At 47.4% G+C, this 24,028-nt stretch overlaps 1 protein-coding gene across 2 annotated transcripts; it reads right to left on the bottom strand.

Annotated features, from left to right (window-relative positions):
- Nucleotides 1–16,663: 16,663 nt before the first annotated feature.
- Nucleotides 16,664–24,002, bottom strand: NPAS4 (neuronal PAS domain protein 4). Of its 2 annotated transcripts, XM_069644917.1 has the most exons (8): nt 23,649–24,002; nt 22,430–22,581; nt 21,427–21,529; nt 21,046–21,298; nt 20,399–20,508; nt 20,139–20,274; nt 18,538–19,871; nt 16,664–18,003 (listed from the first exon to the last, which is right to left on the bottom strand). In XM_069644917.1, the coding sequence occupies exons 1-8, from the start codon at nt 23,821–23,823 to the stop codon at nt 17,975–17,977; spliced, it is 2,292 nt and encodes a 763-aa protein (XP_069501018.1). In that variant the 5' UTR covers nt 23,824–24,002; the 3' UTR covers nt 16,664–17,974. The 2 variants fall into 2 exon arrangements, with proteins under 2 accessions (XP_069501018.1, XP_069501017.1); XM_069644916.1 differs by having other exon boundaries at nt 16,664–19,871.
- Nucleotides 24,003–24,028: the final 26 nt, after the last annotated feature.

Genomic DNA, 24,028 nt, shown 5'->3' with positions numbered 1-24,028 from the left:
CTTGTTACCAACTGAAAATGTACCTACTGTTCCTACTCCCTTTGTGCATTTACATACTCTGTCCCCTAGGGACTCTCAGCATAGACAAGGGTACCACAATAATACTCTGCTACTTATCATGAATGCTACGCATGGCATTTTTAATAAGTCTAACTGTTGGGTCTGCTCACATTTACCGCAACATGGGGATAAGGGTCTAGGTTGGTATATTCATCCTTTACCTTTGACAACTGCTTGTTATGCTTCTCTTAGAGCACTGTTCTTTGATGGCACTAATTTGAATAGCTTTGAGAAACGTGTTTTGACTCCCCTGGGATGCTCGCGTTTCGCAAATAGGAGTAAGCCTAATGTTGCTCCTATTAGGCCTTCTGATAGACTGTCCCGTCCTTTCCAATCCTTGATTTCCTGTAAGATGGCTCTGATAGGCAATAAGGATGCCATGTCTCCTTCTTACACTGTTAACCATAGCCCCGATTCAGTTTCTTTTTGCATACAGAGGAATGGTACTCAGTCGATGGGAGATTTTAAAGGTTGTGCCAACGTTGCAAATTTGACTGAGGAAGACAGACCTTTGTATGTAGGTGAACCTGTCTACTTTGTTTGCGGTAATGTATCATTTCCATGGTTGCCCAGGGATTGGCAGGGAACCTGTTATTTAGGGATCCTGTTACCTGGGGTGTTTATAGCTAGTACAATACAAGTTTCAAAGGCTCGTCCACGGCGGGACGAGAACGTTGACAATCCAGCACAAATCTTGGGAGATATAGCAAAATCAGTTGTGCCATTTTGGGGGCAGATAGCGAATTCCAAAGATATCAGAAGACTAGCGAGAGTACTGGAGAGAACCATCAACCGGACCACAGACATACTCTATAATATGACATTAGAACAAAAAGCGATAAGACTAGTAGCGCTTCAGAACCGGATGGCATTAGATGTCATTCTGGCTGAACGTGGTGGAGTGTGTAGATTAGTGGGGTCCGCTTGCTGTGTTTTTGTGCCAGATTCCTCCCCAACTATCTTCAAGGCAATACAGAATCTGCACGTCCTTAGTTCAGAAGTGCATGTTCCTGAGGGAAACTGGGATCTTAGCGCTTGGTTCTGGGACTTCTTGCGATCTTGGGGTTGGAAGGTACTTTCGGTCTTACTGATCATTTTTGGAATTCTGTTGTTCCTTTATTGTTGTATTCAGTGTCTACCTAGTATATGTTCGATGCTAGGGGGATGTTGAGCACAAGCGATAGGTACGATAGGACATAAAGTGTATGCCCCAGATAAAACTTCCAAGGAATATGTGTTAAAAGAAATTTTAGCGAATTACCTGATGGCAATAGATATTTCCGACAGCGATTCCGGGTGCATGGACGATTAGGCATGGATTTATTTGCAAGGAAATCTGAAGTAGTTTAGCACTTGGCATAGGCCAAAAAGTTGGTTTGTCAAATGAGAAATTATACCGTGCCCCCTATTTGCAATGAATATATGTATATTGGCATACGCCAAGCTGCTTGTAAGTCACTTGCGAAGAAATCCGTGTCGCAAGGTCCTGACCTTAAAATCAATGTAAGCCACCATTTTAGGTCAATCTTCCATTTTAGGTTCGCTTTGTAAAGTCACCCTGTGAGTTAAAATGGTGGACGATGTCATTCCGAAATACAACATGGCCGTCTTGACCTCTGTGTGTAATTAATATATAACTTGCCTGCAGGCCATTTGTTGAGGTTGTGAACTGAGACCTTGTCCTTCGTTGACCTGTGTGTAAAGGATTACTCGTGCAATTAAACTAATCCGCGAGCATATGTTTAGAAAAATGTATTCAAATACTGAACTAAGAACACTTCTTTAACTACATTGTATTAATGTTTGAGAAGAGCTGTATGGGAAATCCCAAAACACACAGTTGCGGTCTAGGCTTGTTGACGTATGTATTAAAGGCAAACTAGTTACATGTGGATATGCAAACTTGGCATGAACCCTAGATCAGTGATGTATTAGAGGAATATTAACCCGAAGTAGGGTTGGACATCGTGTTTGCAAATAGTATAAAAGAGCAATGAATTCCAATGTACAGCGTCTCTCACTGAACACACTGAACCACGCTGGAGTTCGTTGTGTTGTACTGAGGGCCGATAGCTATCTGTTTCTTTTCTTGGAAAACTGTTCAGTATAAAATAAAGTACTTTGTATGTTCCTTTGTAGCCCGTGTTCGATGTATTTCCTTTTGGGGTACTCAGCCTCGATATTTTGATTTTGTTTTCACAGTTGGCGCCCAAATAGGGACCCTCGAGATTGATGCCGGATTGTTGAAGGTTGACGCACGCTATCGGACCGGGATCAGACGGTGTGACATAGGGGCCCCACTGAATGAGACGCGACACCTCAGCAGCGCTGCACGACCCGATTCTTGGACAATAAGCATGTGGTCCGAGGCAGCATCTTGATGAGGGTCCACTTATCGAGGCGGGCTGATTTGTCGAAATCACCATACACGAGGTAAGATTAGTTAGGTAAGATTCTTTGAAATCCGATCCTTAGGTTTGGTCAGGTGAGTCGCGACCCGATTCTTAATTTAATCCTGACATTTTGAATTTGGCGCATTGTATCTGCAGACACAATTATTGACCAGGTAACATCAAGAATTTGAGATATGCTTGGAAAATTGTCTACCTGCTTTAGGGCATTACTCCGCAGCGATAGGCAATCTTTGGAATTTAGCCATCTGGCACCACAGGAGGGGGCGCCGGTATGTACCATGTACTGTAAGCATGGCATTGGAAGTATAGTATTTAATGACATTTGGCACAGACATACCAGACATGCCTCCAAACTACAACTACATTGTATTGATGTTTGAGAAGACCTGTATGGGAAATCCTAACACACACAGTTGCTGTGTAGGCTTGTTGACGTATGTATTAAAGGCAAACTAGTTACATGTGGATATGCGAACTTGGCATGGACCCTAGATCAGTAATGTATTAGAGGAATATTAACCCGAAGTAGGGTTGGACATCGTGTTCGCAAATAGTATAAAAGAGCAATGAATTCTAATGTACAGCGTCTCTCACTGAACACACTGAACCACGCTGGAGTTCGTTGTGTTGTACTGAGGGCCGATAGCTATCTCTTTCTTTTCTTGGAAAACTGTTCAGTATAAAACAAAGTACTTTGTATGTTCCTTTGTAACCCGTGTTTGGTGTATTTCCTTTTGGGGTACTCAGCCTCGATATTTTGTTTTTGTTTTCACAGCATCACATTCTGTGGTTTGCCGATTTCTTCATACAATGTTGCTGCTTGCATCCTTTGTTCTAACACAGACCGGTCTGCTATCAGTCTCCGTGGCTGTGCTGACTTTACTGGCGCTGCTTTGTTTAGGAGCCCAGGACATTACCACAGTGGCAATCACTCCTCCCCACTGCAGCTATTGATGCGGGAGTGCCCCGGGTAACTTCGACACACAATGCACCTTTCTTCAGCTTTAATTTCCGGTCTTATGTTTCTTATTCTCCAGGGCTCGTGAAAGTAGCATTTTTTCTCTGATGAGGTCAAGGGCATTTCACTCCTTGCAACCCTCTCTGGTCTTGCCATCTTTCTCCTTGTATTAAACTGCCATCTCGGAACTGTGGGCAGGTGTGATGAAAGTCAGGTGTGTGTAATGATCAGTAATTGCCTGACCCTTGCGTTGGGACATGTCAGGTATACGGCTCGGGTGTTAGTCCGTCTTCTCTCACAGTGAGCTGTTTGTGAGAAAATGCTTCTGTTGGGAAAGGGGGTGGGGAGCTGAGCTCCTAAGTATCCTACCTGGTAGGAGGGGGAAAACGTGTTACCCGGAAGGGGATACCACATCTCACCATCTGGTGTCCCACTCCCCAAAGACCCATCATCCAGGTATTCCTCCCGCACTGGTCCACCCCCAGGAACTGGATCCAAAAGCAATGGCTGTGTCCTGGCCACCTGGATGACCAATCACCGGAGACTAGCGGGTGAGATACCTTCTGGTTTCTCACAACTGACAGACTTAGACTTCTCTTAGTTTTCTTTCGCTTAGGGAACATTCTCACCTTAAAGTTAGGGCACGTTAGGCGTTACACCATCCTGACCATTGAGAAAAAGGTTTTTAAACTGTGTTCCAACAATCTGTGTCATCTCTTGATACCATGCCTGTCTCACATGTGCAAGCATCAGCTCCAGTGGATCTGAGCCGTGACCAAGAATGCTCCTTTTGATCTTGCCTTTCTCGCTTAGACAAGCCGTCGCTCCCCTATATATTTGTGCTGCCATCCTTCCCCTGTCTGCTGTGTGTGTGAAGGAGGAGATCTGATATAGCTGCCCAGGATCAGTATGATTGGGGAGGCACTGTTCCCAACCAAAGAGCATACAACCATAACTGCTATGGGAAGGATACTGGAGCTCATTACGAATTAGGTGGTGTGGTAAAAAAGTGGCAGTAATTCTGTTTCCGCCACATTTACTGCACTGCCAAATTACAAGAACGGAAAATTGTGGTGATTCCGCCGCTGGAATAAGTGCTGGCAGAATTACTGGCAAGAAATCCAGTGGTAATTCTGCCAGTTATATTTCTGCCAGGGGAATTACTGCCAAAAAAGCAATCGTAATTCCACCTAATTTCAAGGTGAAATACTGCAGAACTACCACCAATAACAGGCAGTAATTGATCTGGAATTGCATTTAAATTACATCCAACTCAGAGGCAGAGGTAAATTAATGCAGGTGTGGAAAATAAGCCACAGATGCATCCAATTGTATCCCAAAGAGCATTTAAGACCCACACGTTCCAGTAACCCCACTTCGAAGCAACATGCATCCTCTAGTGGACATGGAATATGGGCTCCACAACTTGATGTTCCATATTGGGCTGGAGAGGCATGCATTGCGACAACTGCCAAGGAGACCGACTCTGCAAAGGCAGAGGAGACGTGCCATGAGGCGACCACCCATACCCCAGGTCAGACCCTTACACTGAACAATGACGGATGAGCAGATAACAACACTCTACCAGCTGAATAGGGACAGAATAGCTGACCTGCTTGGACTAATACAGCTAGACCTCCAGAGTGGGAGCTGAATCAGGACAGCAATCCCACCCCTGCTGAAGCTGTTGGCAGTCTTGCACTTCCTATCTATAGGCACATTTCAACACACGGCTGGGATCCTACATGGCATGTCACAGCCAACTTTTTCTATTGCATTGGCACATGTGCTTGATGCACTTATGCAATATGCACCTAATCACATTGCGATGCCCACAACTTCACAGCAGGTGCATGCCACCAAGTCAAGTTTATATGCCACAGCACACTTCTCCAACATGATTGCCTCACTGGACTGCGTGCATGTGGCATGGGTAGCACCCCAGGCACAGGTGCAAATGTACCACAACAAAAAGCAGTACCACTCCTAGAATGTAAACATAACATGCAAGGCTTATCTGACAGTGAGCCACTGCTGCACACATTTCACGGGTTCAATCCATGATACCATGGTCCTGAGGAACAGCACCCTGCCAGCATTCATGGACTCCCACAGGGGCCATCATATGTGGATATTGAGTACGTAGCAACTTTGAAATTGCAATGCACAATGTGGGGCAAAGACTGCGTTAGGGTAAAGGGGGGGGAGTGCACATGAGTACTGGCATACACATATAACATGTGTAAAAACAAATGCAAGAACATGATGCATTCACGTGCAACACTGCAAGCCAGTGTTCGTCACAAACCTCTACACTCCAGAGTGAACTACCATTTGGCCACATCACACCCTCCAATAGAGACAGTGGGCCTCATTCTGAGTTGGGCGGTAAGGGTTAACGGGCACTGGTAAGGAGACCGGTGCCGGTAAACCCTTAACGCCCAATTCCGAGTTCCCTTAGCGGGAACCGCAAATGACGTGTGGTCTGACCACACGTCCTTTGCGGGTCTTGCTAAGAGACCAGTGTGCTAATAACAGGCCCGCTATTTGCAGGCCCGTAATTAGCGCCTTCCCCATTCCCATTGAGACCTATGGGGGCTCAATGGGAATGGGGAATGGTTGGCTGAATGGGGACTTATCGGGTCCTCCAAGGTCTGAATGACCCAGTAAATCCCCATTCAACCAGACCGGACCCGGAACCGGGTTTGGAGGCAGCCATGGCGCTAATAGCGCCATGGCTGCCTCCAAACTCGTAATGAGGCCCAGTGACATGGGTGGCCCTGCCAGTAGGGCACAGTGGATGCACTTATGTACCCCTCAACACCCCCCCCCCCGATCCTTGACAATTACCACATCACAGCAACAAACGGAAAGACATACAATTGACAAGAAAGTCCAACTTTGTCCAGCACACTCTCTCCATACATCACCGACCTTGCCAGAAAGGCCCATTTTCAACTACACCTCCGTAGAGGTATTCTCCTTTTTCTCACCTACCGCCAGAATCTCACTGTCTCCAGAGCCCTGGTTCTCTCTAGGCTGGACTACTGCAACAGCCTCTTTCTCAATCTGCTTAACTATACCCTTCGCCCTCTACAACTCATCCGGAACAGGAACGCAAGACTTATACTTGGCCTCAAGCCCAGGGAACACATCTTTTTGGCCATCATATCCCTCCGCTGGCTGCAAGGATAAGGTTCAAGACACTCTGCATTGTCCACAAGGCTTTCTGGGGCTGGGCCCTCGCTATCTTCAACTCTCAATTCCTAAGTACCTTTCTACTAGAGCCCTCCGCTCGTCTACTTCTAATTCTCTGTGGATGAGTCGCTTCTCCAAGCAGAGATTGGAGGTAGATCTCTCTACTCTGCAGGTGCATCTCTCGGGAACGGCCTCCCTGCCTCTCTCTACCTTGAGCGGGATCTCTGTGGGTTCCAGAAGCTCCTCAAGACCTTCATTTTGTCATCTTTCTCTCTTCCTCTCCCCTGCTAACCTTACCTTCCTCCTGCACCGGTCTTCTGAATCACTGTTTGGTGTTCATCTGAGTTTTACAGGACACCAGCCCCCTCCCACCCTGGACCAATCCCCCTACGCTTGCCTGCTGGCCTTCCTGCACTGCCTTCTGGCCTACCCTGCTCTAGTGGGGTGTGATTCCCCTTGGAGTCCCAGCCTTCCTTGTACTTAACTCCAGGCCCTGCTGCTCTGGGTGCACTTCTCCCCGTACCCTCTTCCCCGCACTTCTTGTCTGCGCACTTGTACGATAAAAATGATACTAGGCCAGGCAAGATTGTTTGTCTTGTCCTACCTTGTTCCCCCTCCCTTGCCTAGTTGCACCTTGAAACACTTCTGTATAGGTGCAGTCTAAATAACATATCAATCACTCAAAACAATGCCAAATCCAAAGTAGCAGTAGACCAGTAAAATGACATACAGTAAGTTTGACGTTGCACCTGTCAGAAGGAGGCAACAAAGGAGTCAAAGGCATTCACCATGCAGCTGGATCTACAGCACTCCTTCGCCATCAGCCATTGTATTGGCTACACACCGCTAATGCATAGAGAGGCTCCCTGTATTCCCGATGATGTACCCAATGTCATTGTTACACATGCTGAAATGCACAATGAGGCCTGTGTATACAAAGAAAACTACCGTAAGTAATCATGACATTACTCATTGCAGGTGACTCAGGCTACCCACTGCTTCCATGGCTAATGACATCCATCCATACGAAGATGGTGCATAAGGAGGCACGTGCACAGACCAGGGTGTGCATTGAGTGCATATTTGGAATTCTCCAGGGAAGTTTCTGGTGCCTCCACCAGACTAATGGGGCACTCATGTACAGTCCTAAGAAAGTGGGGAAGATGGTCATGGTCTCTGCGATGCTGCAAAACACGTGCATTCAGAGGAATGTTCCTATGCCGCCTCAGGAGGATATTGGTCACCCAGAATCTGACTTTGACTCTGATGTAGCAGGTAATCAGAGGCCACCTGGAGGTGAACGGGAGGATGCAAGGGAGGGACGAAACATCCATTATCAACTGATTCAGAACTGTCCCTCGCTCACCCACCACCATCCCCAACTGTCCCTTGACCACCCACCACCCACATCCCCAAAACAATGCCTGTGGCATGGTCCCTCCTATTTCCTTTGGTTCTTCCACGTCCCTGTGTCGCAGTGGGGAAGGGGGCTGTCTCCTCCAGGAGTGCCTCAATGGGTGCTCGGCAGGGATCCCTCAGCGAGCGTGGCTGAGATGGAGCTGGCTACGCCAACCCCACGAAATGTGCTGGAATGTCAGAGTCATAGCCCTCAGCAAGGTCTCATTGCCGAGGAAATGGACTCTGCCAACTCCTGCACCTTTTGGCCCAATAATGTCACTGCCGCTGTGGCATCAGCAATCCTCCTGCTCTGCCTTTCCACAGCAGCTATCACCCTTCTTGAGGCCCCTTGAATGGCATCCTGCATGATTGTGCCCCAGGTGCTCCTGTGTGATATCCTCCGCACGTTACTGCCTCTGTTCAATTTGGCTCAGTCTCTCCCATATCACGTTCAATGTTGTTGTATGGACTGGCGATAAATGGTGCATGTCCCCCGAGATGCACATGGCCCACCAACAGCAGGGTCATCACCAGGAGGGGAATCACTCTCCTGATAGTGGTGCCACTGCAGAGGCGGGCCAGTTGTGGCGGTGAGAAGGGAGGGGACGGGGTGCACAGCTGATGCGCCATACCTCTTATGATGGCAGTGGTGTGGCAAAGGCTTGCTGCAGGGCCCTGGACCACCCTTGTCACAGAGCTGAACATTGGTACACGGGTGGCCTCATCCTCAGAGGCAGATGCTGCTGTGCCAGTGGTCGCCACCTTTGTTATTGTGGAGAGCCATAGGGCTGCAGTTGTGCTGATGGTGCTGGCGGCCATGGCATCACAGCTGCCAGGGGTGTGGATGGCACTGTTGTCACCAGTGCTGGCAGGCTCAGCTGCTGTTGCTGTCAGGGCATCAGACACTGTGGCAGGTGAAGCAGACTTTCTGCCTTTTTTCCCTCTGCCAGCACTCTTGCCAGCGTCTGTGGGGGTGTGGCTGGAGGGTGGCACTGGGGTTGAAGTAGTGGTGCCAGAGGTTTCTGCTCGGCAGCTGCTTTCCTGGTCCTCTTGGCTGCCATGGCTACCTGTGATGAGGTAAGTGAAATGCCTTCGGATGCAATTTGCAAACAGGGTTGTTTGTGCTTTGCATTACAGTGTTGTTCTTAGCCCACCCACCCAATACAGTTCTTATGGGGAAGGGTGTGGGTGTTTCACATTTGACGCCAGGGACGTGATAGCTTTGTATTACGGAACTGGTGAATGCATATTTACTGTCTGAATGCAGTAGGCGGTGTGGCCTTGAAGGGATTGTTTTGTTTTTTAAATGGCGTAGTTTATTATAAACATTTCATTTTTCGGGTTTAGGAGATTGCGTTTGCGGCTCGTTAGATGGTTCCGCAGGTCTGTTGTCTAGTTCTAGAGCATTCTGCAGGAATTGGACGACTGTGAAGATACGTTTGTTTTCTTGTACATTCATAATCAGTGTCCATCGTGTTTCAGCATGCATATGCTGCGATGAGATGTTAAAGTATGTGCCAAAAGTCAATCTCTTTTCTGTGAGTTCGGGACATATCATTAGTTGGTATGTTGTTTCCGGTGTCTCGTGGTTTTTGCAGAAGCGGCAATGGTGCTTTGAGGCCACTATTAGCTGAGACGTAGCTAGATACTCTCTAATAGCCAAAGTGTTTAGTCTCATCTTCATGTACGTTGCATGTACAGATGTGTCTGGGAAAGTTATCAGATATTTTGGTATCTCATTGATGGCACGTATATCAGTGCGGCATTGTATGTTCCTTGAGTGTGTTGTTTTGATGATACATATCTTTATCCAGTCATTCTCCATCCATTTTTTCTTGGCATGTTGAGGTCTTTGTGTGAGCATTTCGACTGATATATCCTCAGTTGTAAGTAGCCGGAATAGATCTTCCTTCCATGCTTGTAAAACAGAGTTGTTCATGGTGGTAGGGTGGTCTCTCAGTATTTCTATTGCTGGTATTTTTTCATCAGTCAACAATTTGGCCAGAATGTCCAGTTGTTTCCATTTGACTATTGAATTTATTGACTGCGTGGCTATTTCGTGGCGTATTCTGGCCATTGGATAAGAAGGTGGTAGTCTCAGGATCTTGCGCCAGAACATAGCTTCCAGTCTTGTCCAGTTGGTAGTTTGAACGTGTGGCATTGCTTTGCTTCCATAAGTTATTGTTGGGATTACTTTCTCTCTGTAATACAAGAGTATTGGCTTGAAGGTGAATTTACCGAATTGTCGATGGAGTAAACATACTTGTCTGGCAAGTGCTTGAATTTTGCCTTCTAGGTTGGTAATCCATTTTTTTTCCCACTTTTGATTGGTTTATTGTGATGCCCAAGTATTTGAATGTTGTGACTTCATCTAGTTGGCTCCCATCAATGGTCAAGTTCAAAGGTGTGTTCTTCTTAATGGGCTGTTTCACCAGGCACATCACTTTTGTTTTGGTGGAATTGATATGTAGTTCAATTGCATTCATATATTCTCCCAGAAGTTGTAGGCTTTTCTGTAGTCCAGACGTTGTTTTGTCTAGTAAAATGATGTCATTAGCATATATCATAACTGGAACAGGGATCGAGTTTATTTTGGGAGAATTTAGAGCAGTATTTTTCAGGTGATCTTCACTATCTGCGGTGTAAAGATTATAGAGAGTAGCTGCCAATGGGCATCCTTGTTTTAACCCGTTCGTTGTCTTAGTGGATGCGGTAGTAATGCCATTTTTTGCTAGTCTAATTGTTAGGGAGGTATTTGAGTACAGCAATTTGTTTGGTTCCAATATTTCAGTGGGACATTTCCATGTTGTTCATTTTTTCCACAGGTTCTGTCTTGATATGGAGTCAAAAGCCATGTGGAGGTCAATATATGCCGCATGAACCATTGTTTTGTTTTTTATTGTTTCGTGTTTTATTAGATTCAGTAGCATTACGTTTATGTTTGTTCCGACATTAGATGTAAAGCCCCTTTGTCAGATAGCAAATCAGTCATTTTGTGTGGTGCATTGTTTCAGCTTTTTGAGTAAGATTGATGCAAATAACTTCGCCAGTGGATCAAGGAGAGCTACCAGTCTGACATTTTGGGGCTCGTCCTGAGGGCCCTGCTTGTAGATTGGGACTATTGTTGCGGTTTGCCAAGATTGAGGGATCTGATTAACTTTGTTGATTGCAGAGAGAACTTGTTCCATGAAGTTGGCCCATAGATGTGCATCTTTCTCAATAATTGTGTTTGACAAGCCGTCAAGTCCCGGCACGTGGGAGGCGCAAATCATCTCAGTCAGATCTTGCGTTTCGTATTGTATGCACCACTTCTTACTCAAGGTTGGCTGATTGGTGCTAATGTCTGTGCTCCGGTCATTGTATATAGCAGAGAAGTGCTGCATCCATTGTTGTTGGGTGACGTTTGCTGTTAGATCATGCTGTTTTCTTGCGTTGTTATTCAAGAGATTACACAGTTCTCTTAGGTTGTGGCTTTTGAATGATCTCATAATTGCTTCTGCATCTTCTTGTACCAGCGTTATGCGGAATGATTTCCTCCAATTTGGGATTGTGTAGTGGCTTTAGGGGGTGATCATAGCAGTGAGGCTGGTTTCAGCGTTTCGTTTAGTAGGCCGTCACTGATGTGTGCAGCATCCCTACAGCCCTTCATGAGACTTTTTTGTGTTTTGATGGGTGGCATATGCACCACATGTATCTTTCCGACCCCTTGCATTGCATGTTTGCTCATGCCTCTGTGTGTGAGGGTGATACTGTATGGCCATGGACTGGTGCGTTGTTGGTCCATTCGGCTGTTGGTCCATTCGGGGTATATATGGTTATGTATACGTTACACATACAGTACTTTTTGCACTGTTCTCTCACTGCACGTCAAGTGTTCTTAGGTGTAAGCTGGATTGTGGCCTGCTCATTGATGTGAACCATTGTGCATTTTATTGTCAGCTCCATAGTCAGCCGGGTGACGAGCAGTGGAGCATTGTGCTGTTATGTTGTGAGTATGATGTTTCACATTGCACTTACCAGGATCAGGTTGGCTACAAGCTCAGTGGGCAGCTGCTCCTACTCCCTCCAGTCTGGCCAGGTGGAGGATGGTGCTTACAGTCTCCTCCCAAGGAGTCAGGACCAGGGGTGCCGCGGTGCCTGCTCCTGTGGCAGCAGTCTCCCTGTGGTTTTGGGCAAAGAGACTGTGCACCCTGACCTTTTGGTCATTCCACATTTTTTTTGCCCTCCTTTTGAAGGGGAGGCTATTTCTGCTTGACGGTATTTGCACTGACATTTGGCAGAATTACTGTTTGGTAATTCCTCTTGATAGCGTTAACAGTAATTCCACCGATTACTGACAGAACCCCATTTCCGGCAGTAATTCTGCCAGGCTAAATTACTGTTACTGCCAACAGTGTGTGTGCACTTCTGTGGATTTGTTATGTGGCAGTATTTCCTCCGGACACCCTGGCAGTAACGTTAATCCCACTGGGGTAGAATTTATACCAGATTACTGCTGAACCCGTAGTGACTCCACTGTGTTTTGGTATCCCAACTCCCGTATTGAAGGAGACGGGAGATGTGCAGGAGGTGTAGATATGCCCATCTAGTGGGGAGGAGGTGCCTTGTGTTGTGCTGGCTCCCATTTGATGGAAGATATTGGGTCTCATTACGACCCAGGCGGAGGACCATGGTGCTATTAGCACCATGGTCCATGCCGGTGTCCGCCATGGTGGAATGGGGAATTACCATCCCATTACAAGGTTGGCGGGGCGGTAATTCCCCATGCCACCATGGCCCTTCCCGATTCCCATTTTTGCCCCATAGGGCTCAATGGGAATGGGGAAGGCGCTAAGTACGGTTGCGCAAATTGCGGCACCGTACTTAGCACCAAGGTCCCTTTGCGGGTCCCTACTTTAACGGCTGGTAAAACCACCCGTTAAGGTCGGGTCCCGCAAACGGACCTCGTAATTAGGCGCTAATAGGTTAACGGCGCCACAGCCTTTTATGGCGCCGTTAACCCATTAGCGCCTGGGTCGTAATGAGGCCCAATAGCCTCGTTTGATCATGAAGCTTTTAGGGTGCCATTTACCTGCATCCTACATGCATGAGGCATGCATGTGTTCTGCTCGGCTCAGCTGAGTGCAAGCGCTCTGCAAGGCTCATCAGAATGCCTGCACTGGAAACAGGGGTGATGGATTCACTGGTGTTTTTACAGAAAAGAGTGGTAACCATACCATTCCAGTAGGTGGTGGTAGTGGATCCCTTCCAGTTCCCCAAAGTGATTCTATTGTCCTTCCTGTGTTCTGTATGTTGGGGATCCAACCATATCAAAACTATATGTAAAGATGCTTTTGGGCTCAACACATCTGGTTCCTGTCTGCTGTAGAATGTGTCTGGGAGCAATGTCAAGCCTTGCCTTGATAGTATTTAATCGTTCAAAGACTGTTCTTCCATTTGGAGTTCTTCATTTCTCTCCTCCAGACTCTGCAAAGGTCTCCATGTTTGGTAAGAGAGGCCTGCAAGTACAGGAAACAAGATGGAAACAGGGCAGAACCGGGAAACGGGATACTTACTAAGCATGGTCTGGGGAAAAGTCAGGGGGAGTGGTCCCTTTACGCTTGAGTAGTGTGCTCAATATAGGATTTCAGCATTTTACCTGGTGATGTCATCCCTGGCCAGGCTCATAACTACACCCTTGTCTCGGGAGGATAGCCCAGGGGCAACACGCTCGCCTTGGAAGCAAGACGACATGGAGCAACACAGGTTTGATCCCCGGGTCCGTGCTTAGAAACTTCTGGGTATTAAGTGCGTTATAAATAACCTATCATATCATATCACCCTTATGGGCACTGACCCGAGCCCAGAGGGGAGTCCATGACCAGGATTGCGGTTGCGCCTTACTGGTGCTTGGAGGACCCCCCACAGTCTACATCCTCCGCTTTTTTCACTGTCACCAGTTGGGTCTATCTACCATGTAAGTGGCTTGCTATGCAGCGTCAATCCCTTTGGTAACAGGTGCTTCAATTGCCAGTATTTGTGTACTCAATTTGCGACCTCATAACGAAGAAGGTTGAGTCGGCCCGGCTGGATCCATGCATCGCTACATCCCATACAAGGTGCATCCACTACACGTATAGCTATCCATCTGATTGGGTAGACTGTCATCACACAAGTATGCTCTCATGAGTCCATATGATGCACACATCCTCTCCCTGTGTCATGGACATATGACTGAGCGTGCAACTGTGGCACATGGTGCAAAGCTGGGGCACATGAGGGTGGACCTCCAGTTCATAGAGTCAAGTTCTAGCTTGTCAAATGAAGCTCATTTGGAGAAGGTCTGCCTCATAAAACCAAACCTTGGCTCATGGAGTGAACAAAGACGTGGCTTACGAAATTAAGTGCTGGCTCATGGCGGTGGAGCCACATCTCATTAGGCGAAGGCTTGTCTCATGGGGTCAATCTCTGCTTCGTGGTGGCTGGATGGTTTCTGGCTCACGGGGTGAAGCACTACCTGATGGTGTGACGTTTGACTCAGGTGGGACGCTGTCTCTCGTGACTCGATGTCCTGGCCCACAAAGGCTGCACCTACCTGGCTGATGGGCTTAAGCTCTGCCTTCTTGGGAATGTTCTATCCCACTAGGACGTGGTCAGGGAACTTGGAACACATCATCTCCCAGTTGGAAGCACTGAAGTGAAGTCTTGCTGCCTAGGTATGAAGCTCCGGCTCATAGAGTCAGGTGGTGTCCCTTGGGCTCTGATCTGCCTCATGTGCTTAAAACCTGGGTTCGTGGGATGAAACACATGTGAATTAAATGAAGATTTGGATAATTGGAGGTGGGGGGGTCGTTTGTCATGCAAAGATCTGTTAGATCTTCCATGTTAGAACTCCTGCTGGCTCGTATCCTGCCACTGCGGCTCATCAGTAAAACGATGGTTCAGAATAGGAATTTGTGTCTTATTTTTCGTTTTTTCATTTAATTTCTATTGAATGTATATAGCGCGTTCGCTCTTGCTCATGGGTTGTAACACTATTTTAGGTTGTGGCATTTAATGATGTGGGCTATGCCGCAGGAGTTGAGGCGCTGGTATATGGGGTACAACATGTTATTGTGGGTGAATCTCAGCTTTTTAGGTTGAGGCGTCTGCCTTGTGGCAGAAGCTTATCTGATGGAGAGATGCCCGTTCTAGAGCATCTACCTCATGTGGTAAAGCTTTGGCTCATGGATTGAAACAATTGCTTTCATAATGGGTCCCCTACCTCACGGGGTAACGCTATGTGACATGCCAATCTTTGGCTAATGGGTTGAAACTCTGGCCCTTTTGAGCGAAGTATGTTCTCATTCTCTGGCTCATGTGTGGACTCTATGGCCCTCATTACAAGTTATGCCGGTAGCCATGCTGCAATTTGCGGCATGGCTGCCGGCAAAACCGCATCCGTATCTGTGTCCTCGGAATGAGGACTGAGCGGACCATTCCGAGTTCGGATGGCCTGGTAATTCCTCACTCGAGGACACGGTTCATCCCCATTACCATTTCAGCCCCCATAGGGCTGAATGGGAGAGGGAGTAAACAACGGGCCATTACGAGATGGCCCGTTGTTTGCTCCCTCTTCCCCTCGCGGGACCCGGTATGCACGCTTGGTTTTCCCAGGCATGCTTAACGTGTCCCGCGAGGGGACCTCGTAATGTGGCGGAACGGGTTGAACGGCGCCGCAGCCTTTTATGGTGCCGTTTAACCCGTTCCGCCAGGGTCGTAATGAGGCCCTATGACACTATGTACAAAACTCAGAGGATGATGGTCTGACGGGTCACCAAAAATAGTTCTGACGCAAGGGTTTGCATATGAGGCTCGTTCTGTCAATCATTGTCTCATGAGAGTGTCACACTTGGGGGAAAGTAGCTGTGCCTCGTATGGTGAAGGTGTGGCCAGGTTTGATGCGCTGGATCGTACGCGGAAGCGCTGTCTCAGGGGCGTAGCTCTGGCTCGTCGAGTGAAACATTGGCTCATGCAATAAGTCTCTGGGTCATTTGGTTGCCCTTTGGCTCATGAAGGAAGATGATTATAGTACTTAGAGGTGATCTATACAAGGGTAGAAACGTGTGTGAGGTCTTGGTAACAATGAAGTGATATAGTAGCAGATGGCAGCCGCGCCAGTGTATTTACGCATCATTTGAGGGAGTGGTGGTCATGAAGTGTGCCTGAGAACTCATCACTGCAGATTGAGTGACATCCATATAGAGGTGTATAAGGAGAGCCTTATATGATTGAAGAGTGAGTGGTTGAAGTGGAGCGCCTTTGTGACAGAGCTACAGAGAGGATGGTTGAGTGGTATGTCCTAGAAATCCGGTGTCGTTGGGGAGAGCATGTTGAGGTAAGGGTTGTTAAGGAAAGAGTGAAGTGGAGTGCTTAGGTTCTTCAAAGGAAATCGATGAAGTGGTCGCAATTGGGGAGTCGTGCATCACTTGGAAAAGTATTGTGGTACTAAAAATTGACGTTTAGATGGGTCTCTGGCATCACAAGATTAAAGTATGTCCAGTCACTTGTACATTGTTTGTCATTATGTTAGGTCACAGCTGTAAATGTGTGCAAGTCTTTGAGTAACACAAGAAACAGTGTTCTTAAAAAAGGTAATTTTTAATATAAATATATTTGTATTACAAATACACTAATATTGAGATACACACACCAGAATATTTCCACAATGTCCATCTCATAAGCATACACTTAAACAGTATCTGCATTATTTATACATGTAAAAATAGTATCTTATTGATAAATATACAATATTTTACATCCATCACATTGCTGGAATGTGTGAATTATTTGTAACATTACATGTACAGTTTGTTCAGGATTCAATCCTTTTACTTATTCGTAGGGAACTCTACGTTAGCACAAAGACACCTGAAATTACCTATCAGGTGTCATTTTAGATTCAGTATTTTTTTATATTCTTATACAGAACCCCCAAGCACAAGGAAGAAAAAAGGTAATCCTTGTTTCCCCTCAGATCACACTTCGACACATTCCCGCTTTTGCGAGATCTAGGCAAAAAGTGCCAAGAAGATTAATTTTGCAGCTACAAAAAACAGTTTTGCAGTTTGGCAATTTGCACACTCAAGCTTTAGTTATCAATTTATCCCCAAAACATGAATTTGCACCAAGCTGCCCGAACAGTGATTTGTTTATAGATTAATCCAATTTGGAGCCGTTGATATGTTTCGTTATAAATTGGCAGCTGTAGTTTGCAGTCCTGCTTATGCGATATGCCATTTTGTTAAATTAAATATTAATTTGTATTGTATTCTAATGCTATACCTGGTAAACAGTCTATGTACTGTTTCAATTGCCCAATGCCTGCTACGGTCAATATGAACAGGTTCTGTAATCCCGCAGTTACAAATTTAGCAATTGGTGTATATGCGAAAGAGATTCCAAACATCCTCACTAGAAATGCTCAGAGAATTTGCTGGTCGAAGTGTGAACTGGAAAGAAACAATAGTCATGCATCCCGTTGCTATGTTATTTTCACTTGATCCAAACTTTGGAGAATGCTTAGCAACAGCCACCAGGACGCACAACAATTGGTCAGGAAAAAAAGATATTCAGTTATTACTCATCAACTTACTTACAAAGATATTCACTACAAGTGAATACAATTACGTTATGCAAGTCTGCCTTCAATGTCCCGGCTAGATAGCCCGGAACCTGTCATTCTATATCTGAATACTTTCAATTTCCCCTCGCTCTTTGTACAAAGGAAGATATTGTATCATGTACAGCATCCGTATTTATATAAAAAAATAGAGATAGATCCCCTTCCCCAAAACCCAAATGTAAATGCACTAGCCAAGGAGAAATTGAAGACCAAAAAGTCATCGCTCTCCTTGTGGTTTGGTAGAAGAAGCTCCACAAAATATGACAATATGCCATACTTAATGAAGTAAGTCACAGACTTATTTCAGAATGAAGGATCACCTCCGCTTTCATCTGCAACAGAGGAGAGAAAAAGAAAGACAGATTAGACGCGAGGCAAGGAGAATCAGTCCTATATTGTACATGGCTTATTCGAGGTTCCAGAGCCTCTGAATCAGTGCTGAAATGGTCACATGCGCCCATGCAGCCTCCAAACCATGCATGCATTTACCCCTTCCAGATTTAGGCTCTGGACCCCGAAGCCACCCATGCATCTTCCAAATCTGGAACGCCAGCCCCATACATTATGATTCCATTTCCAGGTCTATTCTGAAATTTCCAAATTGCATAATGCTTCCTACCCAAATCAGACAATCTACCCTGCAATTCCCACATTCCTTCTGGTGTGTCTACTCTTCTACTCATGCAAATCCCTTTTGCTTTTTTCACTGGCTCTGGAAATTCGTTTTTAGCAATCCCAATCCCGTAACACCCACTAAAAGAATGATCACCCAACTAAGTTCTAACTCTTGCATTGCTGCAAAAGGCTGGATCCCGCTCCCTCATGCCAAGAATGCCAAAGGACCCCAGCATCTGACCCAAACTTACCTTCATGAAAGTTGTCTTGCGGTTGATTCGGGAGTTGATACAACTCATCGTTAAACCCATCACACGGGGACCTTGAGGCACGTGTCTCAAAGGCTGTTTCGTACGAGGCCAACTCTTCCAGGAAGGACTGCTCTTCTGGAGACAGGTCCATAGGTTGAGATGGAGACAAGAGCATCTCAGCCTCACTTCTAGCTTCGACGTCCAAGCAGAATGGACTACTGACATTGCCACACAACTGGTGGGGGCACCGGGCACCTGAACCACTCCTCTCAAATAGAGGTGGGGACAGGTCTCGAAATATGTTCTCAATAGTGTTCTCTTCCAAGAAGTCTTCCTCTGGGCAGGCCAGAAAGGAGAAGTCGATGCTCCTCCAGTGCCTGAGAGGCAGAAAGTCATTGCAGCTGCTGGGCAGGCTGGAAGGAAGAGAAGAACTTCGGCTGACGTTGGTATGCCTTGCATACGTCGGCTCGGGGAAAGGTAAGTCCTTGGTAGCAAAAGAATTGAAGTCTTCGGCCAACGTGCTGATCTGCTTGGCCAGGAGATCAATTTCTGTCTTTTCCTTTTCAGAATATCTGAAGAGGGTCTGTTTGATGGGGGAGGCTTCAGGGGTCAAAATGCCATCTGGAACCATGGGAACGTCTATGTACAGGGGACCTCTAACTTCAGGTACCGTCATGACAATGCAGTCCCCATCACCCGGGCTGGGGGTGGGAGGGAGCTTCTCATAGAGAGCGCTGCTTTCTTCTGTAGAGTAGTACAGTTCTGGAGTGGTAGTTGTGGTAGTGGTAGGGGTGGGGGTGGTGGTGGTTGTTGCAGTGGTTTTCGGGTATGACTCCTGCGAACTGAACATAAAAGCGCACCCTTGATGCGGCGTATAGGGAGGGGTGCAGACAAAGTCCTTGGAGGAAGTACTTGGGGCCTCCCTCCTGAAAGTTTGCTCGTAGGTGGTTGAGGGTAAGAAAAGGCATTCTGTATAGCAAAAGTCTTGGTCTTTCGTTGGCGGCCTGGCTGAGGAACCAGTGGCCTCCTCCATTGAGGAGATATCACCCTGATCCATCGCCATTTGGCCGAGAGTAATGTCTTCCTGGCCTAGGCTTGCGCCACTTGGATACTCCTGGGGGCCCTCCACGCTACAGACTCCACTGAAGTCAAAGGACTGCATGGAGACGCCGCTGGTCGATGCACTGGAAATGGGAGTGAAGACTTGATCTGGGCTGGAGAGATGTCCAGGAGACAGGAGACTCTCCTGAAACGGCGCAGTTGCGATGAACACATATGTGAGCTGTGTCTCTTCTGATGTTAGCTGTTGTCTCAGGCACCATGCTTCTGGCTCACTAAAAAGAGGGAGACAGGAGAGGAGACAGTGTTATTATTTACTTTGGCCCGTGGCTGTCACACATGGCTGTGTATCTTAAAGCAAACAATGGAATCCTTATTGGACAATTGAGTGTACAAGATAACTAGCTGGGGGTTAATCCCATTCAACCTATCAGATACCCTCCACCGCCCTATTACCTTGCTTTTCACAGTTCAAGAACACCCCCATTCTTAATCGCTTTTGGGCGGTTTGTTCATGGGCAAACGTTCAGCATTTTCCTTACCTGATTATGTAGTTGTAGCAGGTGAAAGGGATCTCGGCGCTCTCTTGTTGGATGAGGCAGTAGATCCAGACCCAACCTTGATCCTTTCTCTGGAGACGAATCACGACTTCCGCCCTGGGGTCATTTTTGTCACCCACTATTGAAGGGAGGAATGGAAGGGAGGTGATGTTAGGAGGGGGGTGCCTGCACATGACCCTTTAGATGAGCCAGGAAAGTTTGTCTGATGAGAAATAGGGTGGTCGCAGCGAAGGAGCACTCACCTAAGCGGCAATGTTGGGCTGACGCGTGACTCAGGTCTTCTGGGTGCATCAAATTGTACCAGGACTTGCAGACCAGTTCTCTCTTCTCAAAACCCAGATGTAGCATCACACTAAAGAGAAGACAAGACAGGGACAAAAGGGAGGCTTCTTGTTAATGGATCTGTGAAGAAATCAATTGGGCATACGTTGAAATGTACCCTTGGTAACAGCTGGGTTTTTGACCCTCAATTTGAATTGTCTTTTCAATAACAAAGTAGTGTTACTCAAATTAAATAAGCCTATTTTATTAACCATAAAATGGCAAACGGCTGAATACAGCACGCCGGGACGCAAACTTGTGAGCTGAAGGTTATGCATGACTCTTTACCGTGGATGCTCAACCCACTGAGCTGTTAAGTCACTCTTCTATCCAGTAGGTTGATAGCGTTTCTACGTTAGATTAAATAGGGTAGTTGTCTTTTAACTAAAATTAGGATCACTTCATGCATCCAGAATACCTCAATATACTACAGGGTTTATGAAAGTGGTGCCAATCTGTGCTGAGTCAAGACAAGGGCAGAACTAGCACCATGTTTAATCTGCCCGGGCACAAACCCAATTTCCCAGCGACCCTCGCCCAGCTGAGCCGGTGTCTTGCGTGGACTCACCTGTCTGAGACATCCAGGATGGACATGTCCTTGGCGTGCTTGCTCTCGAAGAAGGCCATGAAGAAGGTGTTGTGGGTGACCCTGGGCTTGGGGTCCAGGGGGATGCAGAAAGCAGTGAACACTGGGTTCGAGGACCAGTAGGACCCTGCCGGCGGCTGGTGGAATCGCCCTTTGATGAGCACCAGCTTGTTGCCCGCGCTCTGCCGCCGGACCGTCTTTGATGTGTTGAAGTGGCAACGGAACATGCGATCTCCTGGAAGCAGGGAGTGAAATGTGCAGTGAATACGGGTGCACAGGGACGCATAATATTTAGGGCTGTGGAGGGAGGGGGGGACAAGTGCAGTTTGCCAATTGACTTTTGGAAAGATTTCTGACGCTCACCTGTGTCGGTAGGGGACGGTGCAGCCAGCTGGCTCCTCATGACAAAGTGGTCGGCTGGGTCAATGACATCGTAGATGCAGTCTCCTTGTGCCACGAGATCCACCTGGAGGCAAAACGCAGTAGACAAGGTGATGAGGAAAACACGATAAGACATCGAATAATGCCTATTTATGTCACCCGCCCATCCATTCTGATAACCAAGTTGTAGCTGCACCCCTTTCCCATCTCACTCCTCCATTCACCAAATACTCGAACTTTAGCCATTCACCGCGTCGCAATTGCTTTCGAAATTTTAAGAAATGCCCTTTCGAATTTTGCTAAGGAGACGATGCACTCTGTGGACTAATGTTCCAAACTTTGCAACAAGTTGAGCTGCGCCCTAGTTTTAGTTTCTCCATGACAACGTATGTTCCTGGGCAAAAGATTTTGTCTTGGTTTCACCCTGTCGCTGATCTCCTAAATTTCGAAGCACTTTAATGCGATTCAGTTTGCGATGTGTGCTGTTCAGGGTAACACACTAGTGGTGTATTTCTTTCTGTGTTCTGGGGAGTTCTAAAGTTATGTTTATAATGCACTATATTAAGACTGTAACCATCGACAGCATTCAGGTAGGTCACCTGAAAACATTGACATCAGCGAGCCTGAAAGTTCTCAATTGAAAATGTGCCACTCTAATAAATTTGATGTTTGTAAAATATATGTTATTCTTTTTTTTAAAGCCCTGTTTCTGTGTTCATAGTGTCTTCTAGGGACTATATTCAAGATAACTATCAATTATATAAATGGCAATGCAAACCTTTCTGTATAGAGTTTTATACTGACGTTTATTCGAACTGTAAATACTCGCAATTTTGGAGGTAAGAGTAATTTGCCCAGGATCACACAAGTTGGTCGAATGGAAACCTGTGATCTAAATCTAGGCTGCTCTCTTCAATCGTTTGCTGTCATTCTTGTGGTCTGCCTAATTATTCCACAGTCCGAAAGATGGGCCACTGTCTCTTACCATAGAATGCCCGAGGTGCTCGGCCACGTTCTCGGACACGTAGATGAGCTTGCCCTCGCTGGTAAAGGCGAGGAGGAACCCTGGCAGAGTCTGCACGAACTCGCTCATGTCTTGGGGAGAGAGCAGGTCTTCCAGCTCTTGCAGAGGCGAACCTGCGGAGAAGAGAAGGGGAGGAAAAGGGGGGATGCTTGTGAGAAGTGAAGGACTTGTTGACTGCGTTCAAACATCCCTAGCAACAGTGCCTGCGCTGACTCAACGCTGCAGCAGCAAAGCCCTGACGAGGAGGGAGCCGGGCGCCTCCACGCCAATGAAGGCTGTCAACATCGGATCCGACGGAGGGCGCAGAATAACTCCTCCGAGGCGCACCCTACACCCAGAACAGTCCCAAAATGCGCATTACAGCAAATCAGATGTGCATTCATTCTGCGCCAGCCGAGCAATCGCTCTAAACATTCAGCCCCGCAACTGATTAACCCCTGTGCTTATATATTTCCGCTTCCTGGCCAAGCAGCCAACCAAAAACGATGCGTCGTTTAGCTGTATTGCTACTGTCTTGGGTGCTCAACTATCACTCAGCCTGCTTATCATGCCGTGGGTATTATAGTCAGCACCCTGGACAGCAGCACGGGCACGGCTGAGCATTCACAGCAGTGCAAATCCTGCCATTCAGCACCATAGACAGGGTCATTGCTACTGAAGCGCGTTCGACGGCAAGAGCCTCTGAACTGCGAAAGGTGCGACTTCAGGACCCTGGACAGCAGCGCTGCTGTGGAGCCGCATTCTGCGCCCTAGACACTGCACCAGCAACATTAAAGAGAGCGACAGGTGCCCGGTGGGACATGGACCCTGCCAAGAGGCACTGTCATCACCGGCCGTGGAGCTCACTCAAGGGAAGTCTACATCCCCGGCAGCGTGCACAACAAGTGGGCTGCAGTGAAGCGTTCTGTGAGGGGCACTTTCAGCACCGTGGCCAGAGAGAGGATCCACCGCGCTCCCTTGCCCTGTGTGCCAGCTGAGCAAGAGGCCGGTGAGCAGAGGCAGAGTGACCTGCCTCTCTCAACATCACCCCTTTGTACGCCAAGTCTACCCGGGACCAGATTTTAGACATTCTCAAAGAACAACTGGTTATCTGGGCTATACGCTACAGTTTCGGCACTCTACTCCACAGCCAACCCCATCCACGGGACGCGCGCTGTGCTGCCAAGGAGAGTCAATTTACCTCTGGCAAAGAAGATGGACTTCCGGGTGTACATGCACGCCAGGGACATGATGTGCAGGTAGGAGAGGCGGACTTTATCCCCGTCCGAGATGGGCAGAAGGTCCTTCAGGTTGCGGATCTCCGCGTTGATCTGGTCCCGCCGTGCCTTGGAGGCCCCTTTCGTGGACCGGTACATGGTGACCAGAGCTCCCCGCTCTTCAGGCTTCGGTGGAGCCCGGTCTCCAGTGCTGAATTCCTGCGGATCTCTCGCTTCCCCCGGGGGTCCCTTCCTTAGGCTCGGCAGTCTCGCACTTGGTGGTCTGCTCTGTCCAGCTTCGCCGATGCCTCCCTGTTGTATCTGGTTGAAGCATCTCGGCTTTGCTGCCCCCTTATATAGCCTG

Source organism: Ambystoma mexicanum, chromosome 2p (genome assembly GCF_040938575.1).
Source record: "Ambystoma mexicanum isolate Mex_15411 chromosome 2p, UKY_AmexF1_1, whole genome shotgun sequence".
NCBI classification, from domain to species: Eukaryota; Metazoa; Chordata; class Amphibia; order Caudata; family Ambystomatidae; genus Ambystoma; species Ambystoma mexicanum.
The sequence above is the reverse complement of the archived record's forward strand: the minus strand, read 5'-3'. Positions and strand labels throughout refer to the sequence as shown.

What these genes read in the sequence shown, in the direction of transcription:
- NPAS4 (XM_069644916.1), bottom strand. Translation starts at nt 23,823, where the DNA reads ATGTACCGGTCCACGAAAGGGGCCTCCAAGGCACGGCGGGACCAGATC. An exon ending in ATCCTGGATGTCTCAGACAG is followed by an intron (nt 20,509 to 21,045) that starts GTGAGTCCACGC and finishes TCTTCTCTTTAG; the next exon opens with TGTGATGCTACATCTGGGTT. An exon ending in AGCCCAACATTGCCGCTTAG is followed by an intron (nt 20,275 to 20,398) that starts GTGAGTGCTCCT and finishes TCCCTTCAATAG; the next exon opens with TGGGTGACAAAAATGACCCC.